The 25,165-nt window shown below is 36.5% G+C and overlaps 1 protein-coding gene across 2 annotated transcripts in view; it reads right to left on the bottom strand.

Annotated features, from left to right (window-relative positions):
* Nucleotides 1-25,165, bottom strand: part of LOC139964618 (advillin-like) — a 54,495-nt gene that overhangs the window by 19,524 nt on the left and 9,806 nt on the right. For both annotated transcript variants that reach the window (XM_071966372.1, XM_071966371.1), the window contains exons 2-7: nt 21,173-21,354; nt 13,727-13,792; nt 13,032-13,162; nt 10,766-10,871; nt 7,491-7,601; nt 6,881-7,080 (exon numbers count right to left, since the gene is read on the bottom strand). In XM_071966372.1, coding sequence (XP_071822473.1) covers nt 6,881-7,080; nt 7,491-7,601; nt 10,766-10,871; nt 13,032-13,162; nt 13,727-13,792; nt 21,173-21,304 — 746 coding nt within the window. In that variant the 5' untranslated portion in view covers nt 21,305-21,354. The remainder of the gene's footprint in view (nt 1-6,880; nt 7,081-7,490; nt 7,602-10,765; nt 10,872-13,031; nt 13,163-13,726; nt 13,793-21,172; nt 21,355-25,165) is intronic.

Here is a 25,165-nt window from a genome sequence, read left to right on the forward strand (position 1 = left end):
TATTGGTCTAATTCACTAATTCATGATATGACATACACATGGGTACTAGCATACATAACACTATGGGTATCATACTAGGTGTATATCTCACTGCTACAATATACTATCTATGAACAGCTGCTAAAATTCACATCACTAGGAGTATCATAATTACCAGTATAGGTCTACTTCACTAATTCATAATATAACATAAACATGGGTACTAGCATACATAACACTATGGGATATCATTCTAGGTGTACATCTCACTGCTACATGATACCATGTATAAACAGCTGCTAAAATTCACATCCCTAGGAGTATCATAATTACCAGTGTTGGTCTAATTCACTACTACATAATATTATATACACATGGGTACTAGCATACATAACACTATGGGGTATCATACTAGGTGTATATCTCAATGGTACATGATACCATGTATGCACAGCTGCTAGAATCCACATCACTAGGAGTATCATAATTACCAGTATAGGTCTATTTCACTTATTCATAATATGACATACACATGGGTACTAGTATACATAACACTATGGGGTATCATAGTTAGGTGTATATCTCACTGATACATTATAGAATTCATATCACTGGGAGTATCATTATAGGTGCATAGGTCTACTTCACTACTACATAATATTATCTACACATGGGTACTAGCATTCATAACACTATGAGTATCATGCTAGTTTTACACAGTACTCCTACAATGTATAACAATACAAACTAGAAGTATCATGCTAGTTCTATACCACAAGGTCAGACCATAGTAAATTCATATGTAGTTAGCATAAAAGCACTAGGCAGTGTGTAGATTAGACAGGACTTGTGTCTGACTGAAATACATTAAAGCAGTTAACGACATGGACTTGTCAGTGAGGATGTGGGAATAAATGGCTGGCAGGGAGGGTGTTGACAAGTGTACAATGAATTACTGGGAAAGCATAATAGTCACTTGCATTAATATGGATTTTGCTGGATTTTGTCAATTAGGATAATTGTTACTGACTGCAATTCACTGATTCACAAATAAAAAACTTTTACGATAGAAAATTATAGTTTCGACCTCAAAAGTGCCATTTAGATAGTTGCTTCAACCTACTAGCTACAAAATCTGTTGTTATTTTGAGCAACAATGGATATGAAACATTCAAACATTTCATCCATATCTAAAAGGAAACTTGTGGTCCATTTTATTTTGGAATGAACCACTCCCAGGACACTTCCTGCAAAAGATTGTAAAACACTTTTACAATAGGAAGTGGTACTTGCTAAAAATTATGACTCATTCATATATATTCATATATGACTCATCCATATCACTTATTCCGACTTGTCGCTATACATTTTCTGACTTGCTTCTTTACATAAGCAACAAAATGGTCATGAATATTTGTATTGAGGCTCAGATTGTAAATATAGAAAGTTTGAATGATCACTATATTGTTTTGACTCTAACTATCATTGTCATAATTTTTATATTAATATCATTATGACTACTGCTATCATCATCATTTTGACTACCACTATCATTATCACTATAGTTACCACTATCAATATTTTCACTATCACCATTACTATCAACATCGTTATTACTATCATTATTTTACCAGTGATCAATACAAAATTTTACCATCATTACCACTATCAATTCATTATCACTATTAATATTGCCAACAATATCATTATTACTATCATTATTTTACTATCAATACCATTATCATCATTATCCCTAACACTATCATCATCACTTTAACCATCAATATCATCATCACTATATCACTATCATTATTCTACTGTCAAAATAATTATCATCTCTATCACTATAATTAGGAGTGTTAGCTCAGTGGTTAACGCCAGTGCCTTCCAATCATAAGGTCCCGAGTTCAAGTCACTCTAAGATTAATGTATGTCGTCCAGTTACAGCGTTGTTGAGAATTGACAATTCATTATCATGGACGTTAAAAATGAATCTAAGGGACTGACTTCGGTCAGCTTGCTGCTTTGATAAGCCAATGATGGCTTCTTCGCGAGTTCCTGCTTGCAGGAGGATCTAAATACATACATACATACATACATACATACATACATACATACATACATACATACATACATACATACACACATACATACATACATTATTATTATTTTATAGTAAATACTGTTATCATCTTTATTACATTTTAACTATCAATGTCACTATCACCACTATCATTATCACTATCATAATTTAACTGTTAATGTCATTATGACTAAACACTATCATTTTCACAATTTAACTATCAATGTCACTATCACCACAATCATTATCACTATCACAATTTAACTGTCAATATCATTATCGTTGCTATATAAAGATATAGCGTTGTAGATTCTCATGCAGATTGAAGTTCGATAGCTATTGGTCATAAAAAATTTATAATGAAAACAGGTAAAAAAGACAAAATCTTCCTTAAATGGATTTGTTGTATCCACAGACTAAGAGCGAGTAGGAAACAGCCAAAATTTGAGCATGCAATAGTAGGCATAAAAGTCATCTTTGCAAGCATTCACCCTCATGGTCAGAAAAGCGTTGGTAACTACCAATGGAAACAACCCACCAATAAAACCAAAGATAGTACCAGAGAAAAAACACAAATTATCTGTCACAATTCACCATACCAAGAGCTTCAAAGCAGGCTGATTTAAGTAGATACATTTTGGTAACTGCCACTCAACATTCTGTCACTCAACATTCTATAGTTTCAAGACAAAACTATATAAAGATTTATGTGAGGCCTTGATGCAAGTTTCTCCCACAGTCTGCACGTGTCTACCCCACCCACCTTTCCCACTTTCCCATTCCCCACCTTTCCTTGGTTTCGTTAACAGACATGACAAAAGCTGCTTAACCCTTCTGAACATAGGGGGTTGGGCACACAATTAGGATTTGGGGCACTTAATCTTTTAAAAAGTTAGGGACAACTTCTCTATTAGGAAGTTGATTTAGATCAATAGAGAACAAAATTTGGAATTGATAATTTTATAAAAATTGCAAATTATATGCAAATTTTAATATGCAAATTAGTTTTAATTGGAAAACACCAAAATACAATAAAAATCCCTAATGACTTCAAAATTGACTTCAAATTGTATGATAAAGGTTCTTCTGGGGTTGCTCTTTCAGATGATACCTTATTTTCTGAAATCTATTGAGGATTGACAGAGTTATGACTGATTTCATTTAGTACAAATGATGTTTACTTTGTTTACTTTCGAAAATTACAGCCTAACGTTGGCATAACGTTAGGCCTAGCCTAGCCTTTTTTGTAAACAACGCTATTGACTTACGATTTCTGGGTCCTCAAAAGGACCGAACCTTGATAAACTGGTTCGACCAGAAGGTCCTGGACCTTATCATGGTATCTGACCAATCGTCCCACATCTTTAGGGCCTATTGGACCGTAAATTTGGGCCACGGCCTATTGAAAGTGTACACGTAACTAATTAGTCCATTGAGACTGTACACTAAACATTCAAAGACAATATTACGCAAGAACAGTGGTTGCTATCGACTTTACAAAGGAATGCGAGGGCGCTATGCCATAACTATCAATTACAAATGTTGCAGTGGCCTAAATATCTAAAATAAGAAAAAAAAACCACGTACGTAGGTTGAAGCGTTCGGGAATGAGAATTTTATCAAAAATGAACGGATTTGGACGATTTTGGTGTCAAATTACAGGAAATTTCAAGGTCATTTGCATTTTTCTCAGAGCTCTCTATAGATATGTTCCTGAAATGCTCAGAATATGTTCAAAACATGTTAGGGTTTATACCAAATATAATGGGGGGGTTTGTTCAACTCTTATTTTCTGTCACGATTTTTATGAAGCGAACATCGATTTTTAGCCAAATTACGTCATTTTCAGATTGACCTTTGACCTTTGAGCCCCACCCACTAAAAAAAATCACAGTGACCCCCCTTTTTATTTGTTTTATACACAAACGTATGGTCTTAGCTACATTTCAATACCTTAATGAATGTTGTATGATGTAAGATGGCTGAGTACTATTTTTGTATAAATTCAATGACTATTTGGGTCGATATCGACCCAGTGTGCATTAGAGGGTTAAAGAAACTTGAGTGATTCCATGGTAACCAAAAGGGTGCAATCCACTTCGTTCAGTTAATCGCTGAAGTAATTATTAAATAATTAAGCTACTTAACTCCAATGAAAGGCTCAACAAACACTTTAATCCTTCCATCCATCTCAATCCTGAGATAAGAAGAAGTACAATAAGTCAACACTTTAGACAAAGCTTTGCTTCGTCCCGAATCACGACAAAAATTTCTAACCTTCGAAACCGCCACGCGAAAAATTTGAAACAGTAACTTATTTCGGGTCACTGAAGATTAATGGCAAGGTTTACAGAGCAGAAACGGTGACACATCACAAAGCAAAGAGATAAGGGTGTGTTTCTTGAACGCATGCAAACTTAATCATAGGTGTGGTGGATTGATAATATTAAAAAATTTAGGAAATTTATATAAATAGGTAGGGTTTTTTGTTTTTTTTGTATAAAATAGGCTGCAGCTACAAAAACAAAATAGAATATGTGTTTGTTTGGGGGCTTCCCTTACCTGTAGCCAATTCTGAATCCAAACAATTGAACGGAAAAATATATCCAGAGTGTTGATGTGAAAAGTAGTAGGAAGAGTCAAATCCAATGCAACAATGTGTTAATCACATCAATAAGCATATCAAATTCAAGGAACAACTACATACCTACAGAAAAGCTACATTTTTATTTGAAAACATTGGTCCAAAGTTGTGCTGTTGGTATGTCTAAATTTGCACAAATATCTTGGATTTTTTTTTTTATATTCTAACAAAGTTTCCATACATTTGTACCATAACATAATCTTCGTCATAAGCAAACGTGAGGAAGTATGTCTTGCTCGGAAAATTAAACAATTTCAAAATGACAAAGTACAGGAACATATAAGAAATTTTTCAATTTTCAAATCAAATGCAAATTCCACAGTAATCTTGAACTATTAAGAAAGAGCTTGATACTAATGACTACAGAGATGAGACAGATAGTTGTGAAGTCCAATAGTTTAAGGCGTGGGTTTTAATCTGTAGAGATCGGTATTACATGTACACAGCTTTGGCATAACCAATTGACTACGTGTAATACCTGTAGAAATTGGTGTTACTGTACGGGTTTGGTGTTACTGTAGGGTTTGGCTTTACTGTAAGGTTTGGTGTTAGTGTAGGGTTTGGTGTTACTGTAAGGTTTGGTGTTACTTTAGGGTTTGGTTTTACTATAGGTTTGGTGATACTGAATGGTTTGGTGTTACTGTAGGGTTTGGTTTTACTGAAGGGTTTGGTGTTACTGTAGGGTTTGGTGATACTGTATGGTTTAGTGTTACTGTAGGGTTTGGTGTGACGGTAGGGTTTGGTGTTAGTGTTGGGTTTGGTGTTACTGTAGGGTTTGGTGTTACTGTAGGGTTTGGTGTTATGTTAGGGTTTGGTGTAAGTGTAAGGTTTGGTGTTAGTGTGGGGTTTGGTGTTATTGTGGGGTTTGGTGTTACTGTAGGGTCTAATGTTACTGTAGGGTCTGGTGTTACTGCAGGGTTTGGTGTTACTGTAGGATTTGGTGTTACTGTAGGGTTTGGTGCTACTGTAGGGTTTGGTGTTACTGTAGGGTTTGGTGTTACTGTAGGGTAGGGTTTGGTGTTACTGTAGTGTTTGGTGTAACTGTAGGGTTTGGTATTACTGTAAGGGTTGGTATTACTGTAAGGGTTGGTATTACTGTAGGGTTTAGTTTTACTGTATGGTTTGGTGTTAGTGTAGACTGTGGTGTTTTCACTAGAGTTTGGATGTTACCAGCAGGATTTGGTCTAGAGTGGTATTACCAGTAGACCTTGGTATTTCCAAAAGACCTTGGTATCACCTGTAGACCTTGGTTTTACCAGTAGAGTGTTTGGTATCACCGGTCCCCAAAAAACAGTCCCCAAAACCCTCCCTTTCAACAAAAAGGATACTTATCAGGCTGGAAAGGACTGCAATACTCCTAAGCATCCGAGGAAAGAAACTTCCAACGATCGCTAAAGAAAACCAAGACGAAATCCAAGGGAAATTTTTCCACAAGAAATTCACGTGAAGACATTTTTAATGGTAGAATGAGTAGTGAGGAGTGACCGGGGGGGGGGGGTCCGGTCATAGAGGGCGCACAGTGTTATTATTTTACCAGGACTTTATAGGCACGGTAGAATGAGGTGCTAAGGTTGTGAGGAGACAGGTAAGCGAGGAGCGAAGTAAATATGGTGTTACTGTAGGGTTTGGTGCTACTGTAGGGTTTGGTGTTACTGTAGGGTAGGGTTTGGTGTTACTGTAGTGTTTGGTGTAACTGTAGGGTTTGGTATTACTGTAAGGGTTGGTATTACTGTATGGTTTAGTTTTACTGTATGGTTTTGTGTTAGTGTAGACTGTGGTGTTTTCACTAGAGTTTGGATGTTACCAGCAGGATTTGGTCTAGAGTGGTATTACCAGTAGACCTTGGTATTTCCAGTAGACCTTGGTATCACCTGTAGACCTTGGTATTTCCAGTAGACCTTGGTATCACCTGTAGACCTTGGTTTTACCAGTAGAGTGTTTGGTCTCACCAGTATTTATCAGTAGAGAGTTTGATATGAATGTATAGTTTGATATTAATGTAGAGTTTGGTGTTACCTGTAGAACATTAGCTTGCAGAGTTCAGTTCTTATCAGCACAGTATGGTCCTACATGTAGAGTCATTATAACCTGTAGTGTTAGGTACATTACCATTAAAGTTTTGTATATTTTTAACCTGTGGAGCTAGGTGTTACCGGTACAGTAATAAGTATTACCTGTAGAGCTTGGTACTAGCAGCATGCTTCCTGGAGAACGCTTCATCCTCTTCAACTTCACTGGCTGCTTTAATTCCGCTGACAGCTCCGAGTGCATTGGTCAAGATCTCATCGTATTCGGTTCTGGACCCGTCTACAATATGAATCTTGGAGCGTCCTCCATGTTCGTCATCACGAATATTCTGGGCAACTTCAGTACCCTGCAGAAGTAATCAGGACATCTCTGAAGTCATCATTTACTTTACGCTACCATTAAACGCATATAAATTGTCTGGTGAGTGTTGTTTATAAGCATCAGTAGATTACCTCACATCATCAACAACATTAACTATACATTCACTATGTGTAAAGAATTACATTTGTTCATAAAATAAAAGTGCCATCACTTCACCCCCAACACTACAGATTTTGGTAAAATTACTTCCTTCACAACGACAAAACTACTTTTAAAAATAGCACACTATTTTGTCAGACTGATGGGAACAATCTCCCCACCTCCATCTCTAAACTCTGTCTCTAAACTCCCCCTCCCATCCCCCTCCCATCCCCCTCCCATCCCCCACCCCCCTCCCCTCCAAAAAAAAAAATAATCAGAATGACATTTTTATACCTTGAGTCTCTCAATCCTGTTGCTGTCTTTCCCATTCCAGACATAGATTACTGGTCCAAGATCAATGATAAAGACATCACCTTGGTTGAAAGACTCCCATTTGAAATCAACCTGTTAATAAAGAAGTAAAAGAAAAGAAAAAATCCAGTTTTATGTTTATATCATATGTTGGTAATTGTTAAGTCGTTGTTAAGTCTTTATTAAGTTATTGCATTTATTCAATTATCACAAATCATCATTTTAGTTTGAATTTCCAGTCCTTTACTCCCTCCCTCCCTGTTTTAATTTTAATCTTCCTATTATCTATTTTTCCATCAACCATGTGTCGCTGTGAATCATTGCACTTCCAAGTGAGGGTCATCAAAAGCCCACAAACTTGTTGAGAACAAATGTAACAGGTTAATAATGAAGTAAATATTGTTCTTTCGAGTTATGATAAGGAACTAAAATGACAGCATGATGTTTTAAGGGACAGTGGAAATTTTCGTTCCTTGTGATAAGGAAGTAAAGAAAATTTAAAGGGTGTGAAGACTCGCGCAAAAAGAAACGTCTAATGCCGGTAATTTGACCTAGTTTCGAATGAGGTGTAACAGAAGTGTTAAACACCACCATCCATCCCAGAAAATACAAACACAGCTTGCTACCGTCGGTAATTAGACACTAGTGTACAGTCAGTACATACAGCTGCGGTCAATACCCACAGCACAATATACAAACATACAGCGATGGACATCTCAGGTACAGCTAGGTATCACGCTTCATTACTGTCTGCATTTTGTAGCGACACGAACAAAACGTCACTCGCAAGCAACAGAAAGTTAACTTTTTCAGATGGCCGCACGCAGTTTGGGGCGAGTCTTCAATGCCTTTAAGTGATTTTTTAGTACAATAACCAATATAAAACGAGCCATCTTAGCCATCAAACATTTTGAACAGATTAGGTTACTTTGGTTATTCCCCAAGCAAGGCCAAGAGAATTCTCATTTGAAACCCTATCATCCATGTGATAATTATTGATGTAGGGCGGTATACATCACGCTCTACCTGTTTATACCTAGGTGGTCAGAGAATAACATGGCAGTCGAGTTGTCATAACACTCACTCCTACTGCTACTGTGACCAGCATTTAACAGCACAACCTGACAGATGAGAGGGTATACCTCTGATCACTCTCTCGATACTGAGGGAGGTAATGGCACCGCCTCTGTCATCAGTTTTAAACAATGGAAAGAACATAACCAAGTCCCCCTCTCCTCCCCCCCCCCTCTATTTCCAATAAAAAAACTAGGAACACAGCAGCAGTTTTGAATACATTGAGAGAATACGGTTCCCGGTGGGAGTTTGAAGCTGGGAGGCTACAGGCTGTGCAGTGGACTAACATGGTGCGGTAGTGCAAATTTCACACAACCGTTAGTGTTGCAACATGAATCCCGGTATCGTAACTACTGTACAACTGGGATTTTACTCAACTTTCATCTACGGTTCTGAGACTGTCAATGTCATACATTCAATATGCATAGCGTAGGCGATGTACATACTCTTACACGCACGGTTATAAAAACAAAAAATAACACGCTATATTAGGGCCTTTGTTTTTTTAACATACACTATCAAAAAGAAAAGCACAAACCTTGGAAAAAAGCAACCCACACCATCCTTCATTCATACTCGACGTACAATATTAAATTAACACATTCGCATATGGATTAAACTTGTAATCTGTACACAAACATAAATTGGGGATTCCCCACTTTTCCATGATATTGGAATAGGGCAACCCTTCAAGTTCAAAAGTTCACAATGAAAAGTTTTCAACTATCAACAAGTCACCACGTGTTTGGAACTTCAGACAATAAGAATGTAACATAGGGGCTATGTAAATACGGGACTATAAACTACATTCATGAGAATAGTACAGATTTATTTATATCGTTAATGGGCGGCTGTTTTCTCCACAAAATATATAGTCGATATTGTCGATACGTATAATATCCATCTTTCATACAAAAGTTCTTAAAATTAAAAAAGTAGCCAAAGATAACTATAAATGACATCGTGGAACCCCCCGCATTAATAAAGAATGCATTCTATTACAGCATCAAATCTCAAGTACCGTACTGCACTGTGTGTACCAGTACCATACCCTAGGCTATAATAATATACAGTCCCGGGCGGAGATGGATTTAAACTAGATATACTCCTTGCGGTTTGGGCTAAAAATTTATTAAATCCTATAATTATTATACCAAAATGAGGTGAAATACATAAGGGTAAGATTTTGTACATGGGAACTTTCACGTTCATCGTTTGAAGGAAGAATAAATAACGAAAATTTCAGAATAACTTTGAGGTCCCGCAACATGCTGAACCGAAGTAACGTTAGATATTTGGTGTAGCCTAGGTCCAAATTACTACGTGAAAAATCAATTCGTTAATATATAGGTATAGGCCAGTATGTAAATTGATCAGATATTATTCAAACTAAGAACACAGAAACCAGAAATAAACGTGTTTCGTTTTCTTTATTTCAAATAGCAACACGTAGATATTTTTATTATGTCTGGGATTACCTGGAATGATACCAACACGAATGTAATAACCGGTTGTTTTCCCACTACCGGTAGTATTTACACATTGCATTGTGATCGGGATTAGTCAATACCGGGATCGGGATACCGGGATTCACTTGACTACCGGGATCCCGCACAACGCTACTGTGGACAGCCATGCCTTCACCACTAAAAGTCAATGAACCTGCAATTTATTACCACTTCTGGTAAAGTGTTAACACTAAAGCCTAAAACTTTGGTTTATCTGTGATGCACCATCATCACGGCAATACATCGACATATCCGATCTAGGCGTGTCAGAATACAAATGCAAGATGAATTTGGCAAAACTTAGCATCTAGTGGGATTCTATGATTTGCAATGATGAATCAGCAACATGAACTCTGAACTATGACTTTGACAATTAAAAGATCAATACAAACAGTCTAAACAGTCCAATTCTAACAACAATCTTACTGTTCAAACATATCCCCCCCCCTAAAACAAGGGGGGAGAAAATATCACTGCATCCATAGGAAAATAAGTTAAGAAAACCACATCCAACTTCCCCTACATTAATAAAAGTCATAAGCAAAAAGAGTTCTAGCCAAATTGATTCAAAATATAGAAACCTGAGTTCAAAACAACCTGTTGTCAGCAGGATGAGTTGGACACTGCAGATCTCTTTAACTTACTTCAAACAGAACACTCTAAATATTGACCAACCTGAAGGACTCTGATATTTCTTCGACCTTTAACCTTAAAGAGTCTCTTCTCTGCCTTGTTGCGTTCGACATGTTTAAAGCCAGATGCAACACCCCCCTTCAGGTACCTTTTAAAATATAAGAAAGATAAGAGAACAATAATTTATTAACAAAATAACACACAAAATAACACACAAAATAACACACAAAATAACATAATAACCACACACATTAACTGTAGATAGATACCACTTCTCTGTTGACAATCCATGCATTCAACAATTTGAAGTGAAGCTGGTTGTTACTCTATTATTCTACATCAGCTTCTCATGCACAACTATCACAGTTCGAACTTCCAAGCTCTTAAATAGCTCTATCACAAATGTATGCAAGATAATCCCATGCCGATGCTTAGTTTAGTTCTAATATGCAATGCTTTAATTTAGTTTGGGGTTAGATAAGTCTTGTTGGAGTGTTAATACTTTGGCCTAGCATTACTTAGTAGTTGTATTGAGCATGTTAAACATTAAGTTTTTTGTAAGATTTTTATTTAAGTACTGTGAGTCTCAAATTATCTGCAACATATATTGCCAGAGTTTTTAGTTGATGTGTCCAGAAATAACATTGATGTAACATGTGAACAATATTCAAAACAATCCCCAAAGTACCTGGATTAGAAACAAAGTCAACAAACAGGTTTCAATAATGATATTGCTAGACCCTACTGTCACATGACTCCAACGGGTATCTTAAGAAAATATCCCCTCTAGCCTGCCTTGGGACCTATGCCCTTGTTTCTCTAGCTATACCACTCATCTAACATTACATGACCCCCTGTGGTAGCATATTAACACCATACACCCCTTGTTTGCTTTACCGTGAGACCTATGACCCTATGTACACACTCATGTATCTGTAACATTACCCTTATATCTAAAGATAACAGTACATGACACCCTGCATTGAAATGTTAACACCCTACAGTTGTCTCTCACAGCATTTTTGCAGCCTACAACCCTCTCACATTTTTGGGACCTTTGACCCTATGTCCACACTCATCTAGCTATAACATTTACACTTATCTAATAGTACATAGCCTCCTATAGTACTGCTGCACATAACATCCATCCAGCTCACTATGACACCTACTGTATGGTGATATACACATACTCCTAATGTTACAACACTGCAACATTCATCAACATCACATATTATGCAGAGAATAGCAATACCTAGTCACTAATTACCATCCATGCATCCAATTTATTAGTTTGCTATTAAACTGATAAGAAGCACTGCACTTGACAATTACAAACAATCATTGACTAACACAGTAAGTTTATTAACGATTCTTACAATTTATAGTCCATGTAGGTTCGTAATGACTCACACGTGTAACCATCAGCTGTTCTAGTTCAGATTATTCACAATTTAAATCACAATGAATGTTTTCAGCTCTATGATTCCTTAATAGTGGGAGATTACTTTCACATGCTGGCATAATGAATGTTTAGCTCTACTTTACCTCAACCTATAGCAAGTTATTACAATGAATCCTTCAGTTGCTTGTTACATATCATCCATTAGTGAGGTACTCACTACAAAAACAAATGATACACGGCATGATCACAATACAATAGCTGTTACATTTCACCTCAACCTATAGAATGAAGTATAACTCTCCAAAAATAACTAACAAACTTTCAGTTCCTCTTCCCCTCAACCTATCTTGTGAAATATTACTTTCCACAAACAATGAACATTTCTTGCTTGTTGTATAACCTTCATTGAAGTACTACTATCAACACATATAAATAGATATCACAGCTGCAGGCTACCTCAATGTTATTACTTTCCAGATACCTGTAGACATCACAATAAACATTTTGATCAGCTTTTTACATCCAGCCTTGAGTGAGGTACTACATATGGACATCACAATGACCTTTCACCTGCAGTCAATCTCAACCCTATTTAGTGAGGCATTACTCTCCATGCACATTATACAAGCATCACAATAATGAACTTTTCATCTTGGTTGTTATATCACACTTCAATGAGGTATTAGCCAGGGTAGGAAGTAAGATTTGGCTGTTGGGGGCTATTTTATAAATAAAATTTAAAACAAGCCCCCCTAAATGTGTTCTAGCACTAACACAGGTATCACAATGGAAGCTACAGCTTTTCATGTTGCCTCAGCCTATCGTGAGGTATGATTATCTAAATGTATTGGACTTTAAAAATATCTAAACACAAAACAAACAAAGAAAGAAGCTTTCAAAGCTCACTTGATTCCTTTCTTGAAATATGACAGGAATTTCTTCGATTCGTGCTCTTGGACCTCCCTATGCTGAACTGGGCCGCCTCCCAGGGCATCGTCAAGCTCAACCGTCTTGTATGCAGCTATTCCAGCTTCATCCTGTACAAGCGCAAGATAAAGTAGCGCAACAATTAGCTCAACAATTAGTTCTTCAAACTGGAGAAACTCTTTACACATTTAATCAGAATCTTTTTCTAGCTCAATGGGATTGACAATTTGTCCACAATTCATACTCAAGATGAGTCACGATAACTGCAAAATCCTCTGAATGATGGGTATCGTTGGGAAGGAAGAGGTTCCCCTTCAATAGGTTAGGTGGATAGGAAGGTGCACTAAGAGAGTCGAAACAGGTAAGAGAGACGTGCCTTAAAATGTTAAATTTGAAGAGAAGAGGATTTCTGCATGTTCTGACTTGATGACTGCAACACAGAGAATGTTGGAACATCGATACTGAGCTATTTTGAATGTAGTCTTTAACCAATGGCTACCTTCCTCAAAGATCTTGAAAGCTGTTCTGGGAAACAGGTTGAAAGGATTTGACCTGTCACAATAGGAGGTCAGTATAGTTGCCCAGGTCACTCGAGAAAGCGAAAGTGCAGGAATTGTGAGAAGACAGGGAAGTGAGGAAGCGAAGTAAATACAGAAATTAACTGAAATGCTCACCTGAGAAGTTTCTGATCCAAGCCAGAAATGGATGTCATGGACAAAGCTATTTCCAGACGATACGGTCTGTGAAAAATATAAGAAAATAATTCATGTATTAAATACATGATATAATTAAAGAAATTGTAGGTTTACAGATTTGTGCCAAGACCTTCTTGTACAACTGAACAACAATTAACCCTGGTCATTATTTACCTAGTCACACCCACACACTCAACTACGCATAATTCAAGCAGTCACTCCTGGGGCACAACAATGAACCACATCTATGTGTCCCTTGGGGGACTTTCCATTGGTTGCAGCCCCCAGATCCCCATTTTTGCAACTGGGTGAAGAGAGACAATGGCCAGAACTCGAACCTGCAATCCTTAGACAGCAAGTCCATTGCCTATCTATCTAACCACAATGTGTTTTAAGCATAGCTAGGGGCTCGCGGCTTACAAAGTACGCTACAAAAGTGAAATCCCAACACTTAGAAAAAGCCACCAAGTAACGAAAATACATGAAAACGATCAGACATCTTATAAGAAGTATAACAGACAAAAACATGTATACAAAAGGTGAGATACCACCCATCCGCTCTAGTGCGGAACAGTCGGAAATGAACGAAGCAGTTTCGCGGAACTGCTACCTGAGAAAGTAACGTTACGCTACTCAAAAACGGACATATGAGCATGGGTCGCACACTAAAAACAGCCTCCCAAACTCCCTCCCTTTATAAGAAAAGGATACTTATCAGGCTGTAAAAGACTGTAGAACGTTCTGAAATCCCAAAGGATGTATAGAAGGTAAAAATCTAATGTATTCCGGGCAATTTCCGTAAGATTTTATATCCACTACGAAAACGTATACATGTAAATACTTTGGATGGTAGAATGAGAAGGAAGGGCAACGACCGGAGGAGCCGGTCGCTGAGGGTGCACAGTGTTAAAAGATTACCAGGGTATACTAGACACAGTAGAATGAGGTGCTAAGGTTGTGGGGAGACAAGTAAGCAAGGAACGAAGTAAATGTTCAATTACACATGTATGTTGGTATTGTTTCTGTGGGCATAAATCCTATCCTAGCCAATCCCATGCACTAAATGTTTCTCAACTGACATCACCATTATTTTAAGCAGTTCACCTTAGTAGCTATACATTATACATTCATTTAATGAAATGTCAATCAAATTTTTTTGGGGGGGGAGGGGTGCGAAAGGGGTGCAACTAAAATAGATTCTTAACAAAATCATTTTGATCTCAAACAGTATGACTGTTGCAGGGCCAAAACATTTTCTTTTCACCTCAGAATGGGTTTCAAGTCTATGAGGAAAAAGCAACACTTGGTAATATAGTTTAGAATGTTTCTTAGACTTTCTAACTTCCTCATAGTTTCACGATTCTACCTACGGGTACAGAAATTAAAGAATTAAAAGAATACATTTTCACCCGACCAAGTTTGTTCCAGGAAACAGCTTCATTACGGATAGCTTCCTGTAAATAATTTGACTTTCACACAGTTTATTGTACTATGCATGATGCCATTCATGTATGAAACAAAAATATTATCATAGTCAGGCACATGGAACAAGAAAGCTGACATTGACTTTGTTATTCCTTGCCATATAATTTGCTCAAAATCCCACATAACTACAGTATCTCACTAATTGTGTAAAAAAAAAGTGAGTTTAATTTGTACCAGAATTTAGTGAGAACCAGAAGAGATCAGAGATTTCCAGCTCTTATTTGTAGCATTCGCCTTGTGGTCATCAACCAATTTATTCACTGGCAAGGATTATACAGTACTTACAGAATTTGAGATAATGGCTACTGCAGTGTTTAAATCACCGAACACAAGAGTATCAACTCTCTGAAGCAGAATTCATTTCCTCGATGACTGTATGCATTGTTGAAGGCCTATTGTATTGAGCCCCTTCACAAAACTAACCTAAACTGAAACTGACTGAACTATTAAAAAAAAAAAATTAAAAAAAATATGGCATCAGAGAACTCACAGATTTGTAGCTTTAATTTTGGCTTTATCATGTTTACAAGGTTTTAAGACTTTGACACCAACAGACCTCATGTGACCTTTGACCTCTACCAATTTCCATAAAGTATTAAGTTCAACAAATATGTACTTTCTGAGTTATCTTATTTACAAAGATTTCAGACTTTGACCTCAAATTACCATTGACCAATCCACTATGAAACTTAGAGTTAGTCTTTACAAACAAGATGTCACACACACTCTCACCATCATCATCATTGCAGATTCCTTTAGTCACTGTCAAGTAGTAAAAAAAACTAAATAACCAAATCCATGCTTTTTATTTACTAACTGCTTCCACAACGGTGAACATAACACAAAAGGGCATGCAGATACTACAGTATACTGCTTACTGAGCACATGTAGTGTCAAACGGTACTTTGTGCATGTGCACTCATATTACCAGGGAATAATTTGATACGCAAACTTTTTGAATTTTACAATTCAAAATACAAATGCTATGTCTCTGTTTACACAAGAAACTGCTAAACGTGTTTGGAATTGTTCATAATAGTTTGTCCATTGAGTAAATATAGCATGACCTTGCTACGGGATACCGGATAAATTATTCCATAGTACGTATATGTACTGTATCTATACATGCATCCATTTGTTCATGCTAAAAGTAAGAAGATGGCACCACTATTGTAAGATCCATGAGTAGGAATTTGAGTAGGATTAACATAGGAACATAGTGAACATGAGTAGGAACATTCAAATCATCATGAATCAGTGTGTGACAGTGTGTACTGAAATAACAGCTCACATTAATCACAAACCTGCCCAGTGAGGTATGCACAGGCCATTCAGTAATGCTCACTTTTACAACTTTAAGAAGAGACAAAAACCTACTTCTCAATTTTTGCTATCTGGGATCTAGGGGAAGGGAGAACTGCAATAGTGGGCAAAGCAACATTTTGAACTTGACAACTCATATAAGTTTATCCTTTTTTAACCTTTTTCTTCTATTTTTGAATCTGTCAAACACAACAATTTGTATCTGATGTACTTGATGTGCCAGCCATGTAAATAATGTATGCATTTCTAGATGTAGCAATGAAAGACAGTCTGGGCTAGATAAAGCACTGAATATGTTGAGTCTGCACACGCTCTGAAGCAAGCAGCCATCTCCACTTGAACTTTGACCATTTAAGTGTGAGACAATTACTAACCACAAGGAAGCTATATGGCAGCCATATAGTACCATGCATGTTTTATTACTTACTGGCTTGTACAGACACAGATTTTAATATTGCTTTTACACACTGTGCAAGTAAATTTATGATTTCTTTAACTAGTTTAAATTAAGTCAGTTCTTTGCCAATTTTATGATATATAGTATCTGCAGGAAAGTAGACATTTTTCAGAGAATGCAAATATTTTATATTCTTTATGTATTGTTATCGTCGTAGGATATCTACTGAAGTAGTGATTAAAAACATTTATTCGTAACCCTGTAGAAGCTATAATATGATATTATGATATTACATCAAGGCAAGGTAAAAGCTCACATATAAATATGTGTAATCTACAAGTATAGGACACTCCCTTTATTGAAGCACACATTACACATTACTCTGAACTATATATATAAATGATATGTACAACATGTGATATATAGGGAATGTGGTAGAACGAATCAGAGGCCTTTTTGGAAACTGCATGCGAGTCAACTGAAGGGAAAAGAATAAGGGAACCTACGGTGCAGTCACGCATCACTGACTACTAAAAAGTCCACACAATCACCTAGCCTTGCAGGTCCTTATATGGTTCTAACTGTGTCTGACAATAAGCAATTTAATTTACATGTGATGCACTATTGAGCCATAGAATTCCACAAAGTGGTTCCCATTGTGTTCTTAAGCAGGTAAAAGTTGAAGCTTGACCAGTTGGAAAGTAAGCCCCTTATATGATTCTACAGTGTCTTACAATAAACAATCATTTACATGTTATGCACTGATTAAACTACAATCTCTTAGATCTAGGACTCTACGAAGTGGTTCCCTTTGTGTTCTAAAGCAGGTAAAAGTTGTAGCTTGCCCAGTTGGCCTTTTATACTTGTAAAAAGTAAGTCCCAGAAGCAATCCTGGATAAAGGGTGCATACACAGTGCATCTGTGAAACTGTAGTATAATAATTGTGTATATATGTTTATGAAAGTGCACAATGTTCAACCTGTTTGCTTCACATTAAGTTGCCATGGAAACCACTGTGATTTAAGTATCTGTTCATGTATGATTTAAGAGACTAGTTTCAGGAAAATCAAAATCATGTTCTCAAATAAACACTGAGAGACTAGGAATATGTTACAGGCCTGCTATTTTTCAGTGAACATATATGATATGATCTGAAATTTGGACAATTAAATTGTAGTTTTAAGTTCAACTGTTGTGGAGCAGTTTTGCGGGCAGCTCGACTTTTTCTGATAAAACAATAAAAACTGATATATACATCTTTGCACTTGTGTAGCAATTTTCCACTTTCACATGTAGCATTATGCTGGATAAATTATTCCCTGCAAAGCTTCCACGTTCACAAAATACAATGTCAGAATTTTCTCAGAAATGTTTGACTCCATAGTCATTGAAGTTAACACAGACACCTTGGAGGTTCCCTTGATACTGTGGTACGTACTTATGAGAATAGAATGCACAGCTAACCACAATAAATATGTGAGAACCAATTTAACCTACTCAAATTTAACAATCCAAACATGTAATAATCTGTTCACACAAAGGTAGCCAACCTAATGTAAAGAGATCTGTGTGGTCATAATTATTTCTTTGCTCCTAATTATGAAATATAATGTCATGTTGTATTACTTCATTTCGTAGCCATAAATTAAAGTTTGTAGGCGTAGGTTCCATGTTTTCCAAGGCAATTCCATGACAAAATGAAGAAATTCCACAACCTGTTTCAGAGAACAGGTTCTTTTGATATGCATGTCAGGAGGAAGAAAAAACTAAGCTACAAGCAATTCAAGAAACCAGATTTAACATTTTCCATGACTTTCCATGAAATGTTTTCCCTTTTCCATTACTTTTCCAGGCTTGGAAATTGGCTTTTGATTGTTATTGCTTGGTTTTCCAAGACCAAGGGGACCCTGATTAGAGTGCCAATGTTTTTGCAGGTCCATATATCATTTATGACTGTCCATATTAACATCAATTTTTGTTAAACTCTTGTCACTGAATTTCAAGAACCTGCATAAATAATTCAGGGTAGTTTTACAAGCATGCTCTTTTCTAATACTTGCTCTATATAGAGAAACTCACTGCTACCCAAGATGATATTCGTAAGAGCCCTTGATTTATTTGAGTCTAAGAATCCACTTATTCACCTACAGTAGACAAGTATGCTGTTCTTTCAAAGATATAGTTAACACTTACCTCACCTTCTATGCAATCTCTTGCATACCATTCATATGACACAAGAATGTATGTGATCTTATAAAGGTAATGTACTTCAAAAACCTCAAGACACATTTGAACCAAGAATGCTTTACGTTATAACAGAGACAGGCTAGCTTATTGATTATTCCTTCAATTCTAATGAGCTGTAAATTCCAGATGCAAGAGAAAAGATATCACCAAAATTAACAATTCATATCTTCCCCGCACAAATCGCTATGCGAATGTGGTTTTGAACCAAATGTAACACCCGGGGAAAGGATGTTCGGTGGTGACATTCCTGGGGGGTGGGGTGATGGGAGCTCCGGGTCTCTGCTGGTGACGACAAGAATGGAATAGACACGTTGGTTTCAGTTCTAGTCCAAGTATTATATCTGTTAGCGGGTTCTCTGACACCGTACTAGCGAGCTCTCATAGAGTTTTTAAAGTAACAACTTCAACTGCTGCAAAAAGCAGACAAAAACGTAGTTAAAAGATAAATGGAAATCTTGGAGGTGTTGTGTTAACTAGTGAAAGTAAAGTTGTATCTCAGAACAGTAGATTTCAAGGCTACCCCATGCCCTGAGGGGTCTCCCAATCTGAGCGGAAGGGCTTGACAAGTTCCGGTGGAGTTTAATTCTAAGGCAGGCCAGCTATGCCAAAATGGCATGGCTCTACACAAAGATACACAAAATTTTCAGGAATTTTGCTAAGAAATCAGCTTCCTTGAAGTCATTCAAAATTCAAAATTACTTTCCTAAGCCATGTCCATTTTGCTATTATTTATACTAAGTAGTTTGGGCATGATTTTGGGAATAAGAAAATTGCAAAAAGATTGTCAAGTATGCCAAAACTTAATTTGCTTTGTTGTGTCATTGTTACAGTTCTCAATGTCAGATAAACATCTTTTTTTTGGTGAAAGCCGTGTATAAAACGAGACATCAAATTCATCAGAAATAGGACAACTTAATGATGTAAACAACTGTAACATATGGAAAACAAAGTAAGTTATTGTTATCCTAGTTATATGTTTCACTGTACATTTGCCACACATCATAACACATAAATGGGTTAAACATAGTAAGAACTATAGGTTGGCTGACCACACTGAACAACACAATAACATCGAGGCAATACAAAATATATCTATAAAACCAATGCGGGGGTTCAAATCAAAGCCCACACAAAAAGGTTACTGTGTTAATGTTTGGTTACTGGAAAGAACGATTCAACACTGAGAGCTAAGAGCAAACAGCGTTATCTCGTTTAAAATCAGGAAAGAATTTGTCAGGACTTTGTCTTACAAATTAAATTACCAATGGCAAAGTATATATACAGTGAGTAATGCTGTACAGTGTTTGTCTGGAAGTAAAATCCATACCACTCACTGATTACTCAGATTACAATGTAGTGTTTCCTGCAGTAAGGAGGCCTATATAGGCCTATATATACTTGCACAATACTTACCTTAATACCCAAGAAGTATTTCAAACATTGATGAAGCATCTTGCCCTTCAGAGCAAACAACAAACCTGCTACAGCTCGTCCAGTCTATCCTAGCCTAATTTGCATAACTCTGGATAGAAACTAGTCACAGTGAGCAAATTGATTAGGCTGAATTATAATGTACCTTACTTGCAAAACATGGCACTAGTTATATAACAGAATTTTGAGCCATTAGGAAATATTATTTATGAAATACAATCAAGTTTATAAAAGTCATTGAACAAACTGAGTCATTGAACAAACATTGAAAAATCATTGAACAAACTGGATATGCAACCTTCATATGCCCCATTAATAGCATTCCCTCCTTCCACCCACCACCCCCTCCTTCCACCCACCACCCCCTCCCCCAGGGTCAACTCCTCAAGATGAAGAAAAACAATAAGTGCAAGCATTTCAGTGTTCCATTTAAAATACAATGGACAAACAATTGATCGAAGCTCCTCTTTGCCATCCAATCATGTGCTCACATTGAGCATCAGAGCAGACAGACCTGTAGCATCGAGTTGAATAAAACATACCTTCAAGCAAATGTAAGAGTCTCCAATGAAGAAGTACCCATAATCTTCAGGCTTGATAGCGACCATCTTCAGATTCTCAACCCTCCATATCCTCATCCCAGCTTTCTTACCCGCATCCTTGAAAGCGTCCATTCTGTCTGTCTTTCGGATGAGTTTTTCGAAAACTTATATTTCTGTGAAAGCTACAAAAAAAAATAAACGAGAAACATTAAACTTTTATAAAGAAAATGCTAGCTAAAAAGGTTTCAAAATCAGGCAGAACCCTTTTTCAAACTTAATCAGTCCAAGTGATATTCTAAAGTTTTGAGTCATTCTTAAACCAAATACTTGAGTTTAATCAGTGAATTAACTAAATAAAACACACTCAAAATAAGACTGCAATTGTTCAAACAAATGTTTGATTCTCCAGTAAAGAATGTTGTCCCCCACCCAGATTATTATCACTACTATCAATTTAATTTAAAAATTTAATTAAGAAATCTCTACAATATAACAAATGGCTTTTACTTCACTTGTCCAGCTATTGTATTTAGCCTAAAATTATTATAGGAATTTAGTTTTGAAAAATTTAGCAATCTCAAAATTGTTCTTTCTTATTTCTTGACGTAAAAGACTATGTAATCATGATTTAAACAAACCAAGTTTCCTGTCACTAAAATCTTGTGTCCAGCTGTAACATTGATCTGCGATGTTCTTCCAAATTTCATGAAATACAGTACAGTATATCTACAAACAGCAGGAAATTTACAGGGAATACTGAACCTGTACCTTTTAATTTGCCAGTAAATCACAACGATTTATTAGGTCACAATCTTACTTGACTTTAAGTTACTGGTAGTAAAACCAAACAATAATGTCATTGGTAAGCAACTTTTGTGCTGATTTGAATGACATTTGATACTGTTTGTTCAGTCCCAAAATCCCTGAACTTGGATGTTCAAGTTTTATTCTAAATATATGTAATGTAAATATATTCTTATCAAACGCATAACATGTATAACATTTCAACGCACCTTATAAGCATAAAATAACAAAAAACTAATATAATAAACACTATTAATTATCCACAAAAAACAATAAACTTTAATAAGCAAATACAGAGAACAATTATGTAAAAATAAGATATTAGAATTATGAAAAGTTAATAAAGAATGTATGAAATTCCAATTACCTGTACAGAAGGTAATTGATGAAAATATTCTCTAAAGAGGTGAATCTTAAGTTTAGATTTAAAACAATTAGAGTTATCAAGCAAGAGAAGTTCATGAGGCAGACTATTCCATAAGCCTGAAGCACAACCGAGAAAGCTTGTCTAACATAGAAACGATTGCAAGAGAGAGGTTGTGTCAGATATATTTCCCTGTTTGCGGTTTATGCGCAAGCTACAGAACGTCTTGCCGCACCATGACTCAGCAGCTACTCTGAATAAGCCGGAGCCACACCATGGAGAATTTTATGTGTAAAAACATAACATTTTGAACTTTATTCACTGATGAATAGGAAGCCAATGCATGAGGGTTACATGATCACATTAGATTAAGCTCAAATGCAAAAAGAGAGACCAACCCAGATACACCTACAGTACATAAATAAAGAGAGACCAAGTCCAGACACACCTACATTAGATTAAGCTCAAATACATAAAGATAGACCAAGCCCAGATACACCTACAGTAGATAAATAAAGAGAGACCAAGTCCAGACACACCTACATTAGATTAAGCTCAAATACATAAAGATAGACCAAGCCCAGATACACCTACAGTAGATAAATAAAGAGAGACCAAGTCCAGACACACCTACATTAGATAAAAGCTCAAATACATAAAGATAGACCAAGCCCATATACACCTACAGTAGATAAATAGATACCAAACCCAGATACATAGCATAGACACAGAGCAAGTCTAAAGACTCACAGAACGAACAAGCCCAAACATGTATACAAATGACAAGCCCAAAGCTATAAAGGAAGCTTCAGTTATTCAATCTTTAATTAGTGTCCAAGGTATATCTTCTAATCTACATGAGTCAACACGACCTTTAGCAATGCTTGAGCACACATCAACTGAGTATATATATACAAAATACTACTGTGCAGTTTTAATATTGAATATGCCATCTATATACACGTCTTATGCATAACCTATATAGCAAATTAATTCAACCGACTTGCTTATATTGCTTCTTGCTTCATGACAATCAGACCATTAAGAAAAAAAAATAAAATCAAGGAATTTAAAAAAATGCTCAGTCGAAATGGCATACTATAAGTGCACTTTCTAAATATTAAAGGCTGCATGTCAAACTGCTCTTTCGTTGATCTTGGTTAATCTTCGATACTGTTTGGTAATAAATTATCATACAAAACGTAACTCATTTGCTGTTTTAGTAGTCAACCTTGCATGATATTGAAGGTAAAGTAAAGTGTTTGGAAATTTATGCTAATTCAAATGCTGTCTGTGTTGTTAACACTGATATGAGTACAGCCTTAATTTCAGTGAGGAAACTATTAAGACGCCCACCTAACATACTCGTCACAGTTGGAACAGTGAGAACATGGTATTAAATTAAACTATTCCTTTCCACTTTCAAACAATTCTGTCACCCCGCACAATTTCCTTTTAGTGTTAAATTTCACACCAAAGGCAAAAATTACAAGAAATTTGTGGCCAAATGGTTGTCTTCACCGCTTTAAATCACACAGATACCTGGTCATTAGTTGCAAAGCTAATGAAATACATTGCTAGTGTATGGTATCAATTGTTTTAGTATCAAAATCTTAACCAAGTTACAGTAGAAGATAACAAAGAGCTGCTTTTCGGTTAAGACCAGACCTCAAAAATAGTCCGGCACTCCAGAGCGGAAGCGCACAGAGAACTGACGAAGCAGCAACAGGAAAAGTTCAACTTGGGATCAATCTGGCACTTAAAGCATTGCTACCATTTACAGTTTCTCTCCCAATTCCATGAATTTCCTCCCATTATGGTGAAAATGTGGCAAAAGCCAATTTCTAGCCCCAGATCAGTTCAAAAAGTTTTTCAGAGATGCCCAAAATTCTAGCTTCTCAGAAGCTCTTTTCTTTATTCTATTTTGTGGGGGGGGGGGGGGGGGTGAGGTAGCTCCAAATGAGGAAACACAAGCCCTGTTTAAGATTGGAAAGGCTGAATTATGATATTCAAGGAAGTTCAAAACCTACTGAAACATTTGCACAAGAATACAGTCTTTGTCTGTTCTTTCTGCATTTTTTTTGTTATATGCAAACTTTAATGAGTTAATTATCTATCCCACCTTAACTCGATGTACATAAAAGATAATATTATTTTATTGAGTTATTGAAAGTGAAGGTGATGGCTTAAATGCTAATGACCAATTTTGATAACATCTGAACTCTATGAAAGTAGAGGTGTATTAATTACTTATTAACAACCCATCCCATTCTCACATAAAACAGAAATTATCGTTAGTGTGATGAATAAGCATTACAAAAGTAAACCCTTTGCTTCAATGCCAAGAAGTAAAACTGTACTCACACTGTGAAACCTTACAGTAAACATGAATCACAAGGCTGATGCATTGCATGTTAGAGTACAGTAGCTATTTGCTTGTGTTTAAAGGCATTGAAGACTCGCCCCAAACCGCATGCAGCCCTCTGAAAAATTTAACTTTCTGTTGCTTGCAAGTTACGTTTTGTTCGTGTCGCTAAAAAATGCAGACAGTAATGAAACGTGATACCTTGATCTTCTATCTAGACCTGAGATGTCCATCGCTGCTGTTATATATGTACACTGTGTTGTGGGTATTGACTGTAGCTGCATGTATTGACTGTACACTAGTGTCTAATTACTGACGGTAGCAAGCTGTGTGTGTATTTTCTGGGATCGATGGTGGTGTCTAACACTTCTGTTACACCTCATTCAAAACTAGGTCAGATTACCGGCAGACATCAGACGTTTCTTTGTGCGCAAGTCTTCAATGCCTTTAATGTTGGTAT

Source organism: Apostichopus japonicus, chromosome 23 (genome assembly GCF_037975245.1).
Source record: "Apostichopus japonicus isolate 1M-3 chromosome 23, ASM3797524v1, whole genome shotgun sequence".
Lineage (NCBI taxonomy): Eukaryota > Metazoa > Echinodermata > Holothuroidea > Aspidochirotida > Stichopodidae > Apostichopus > Apostichopus japonicus.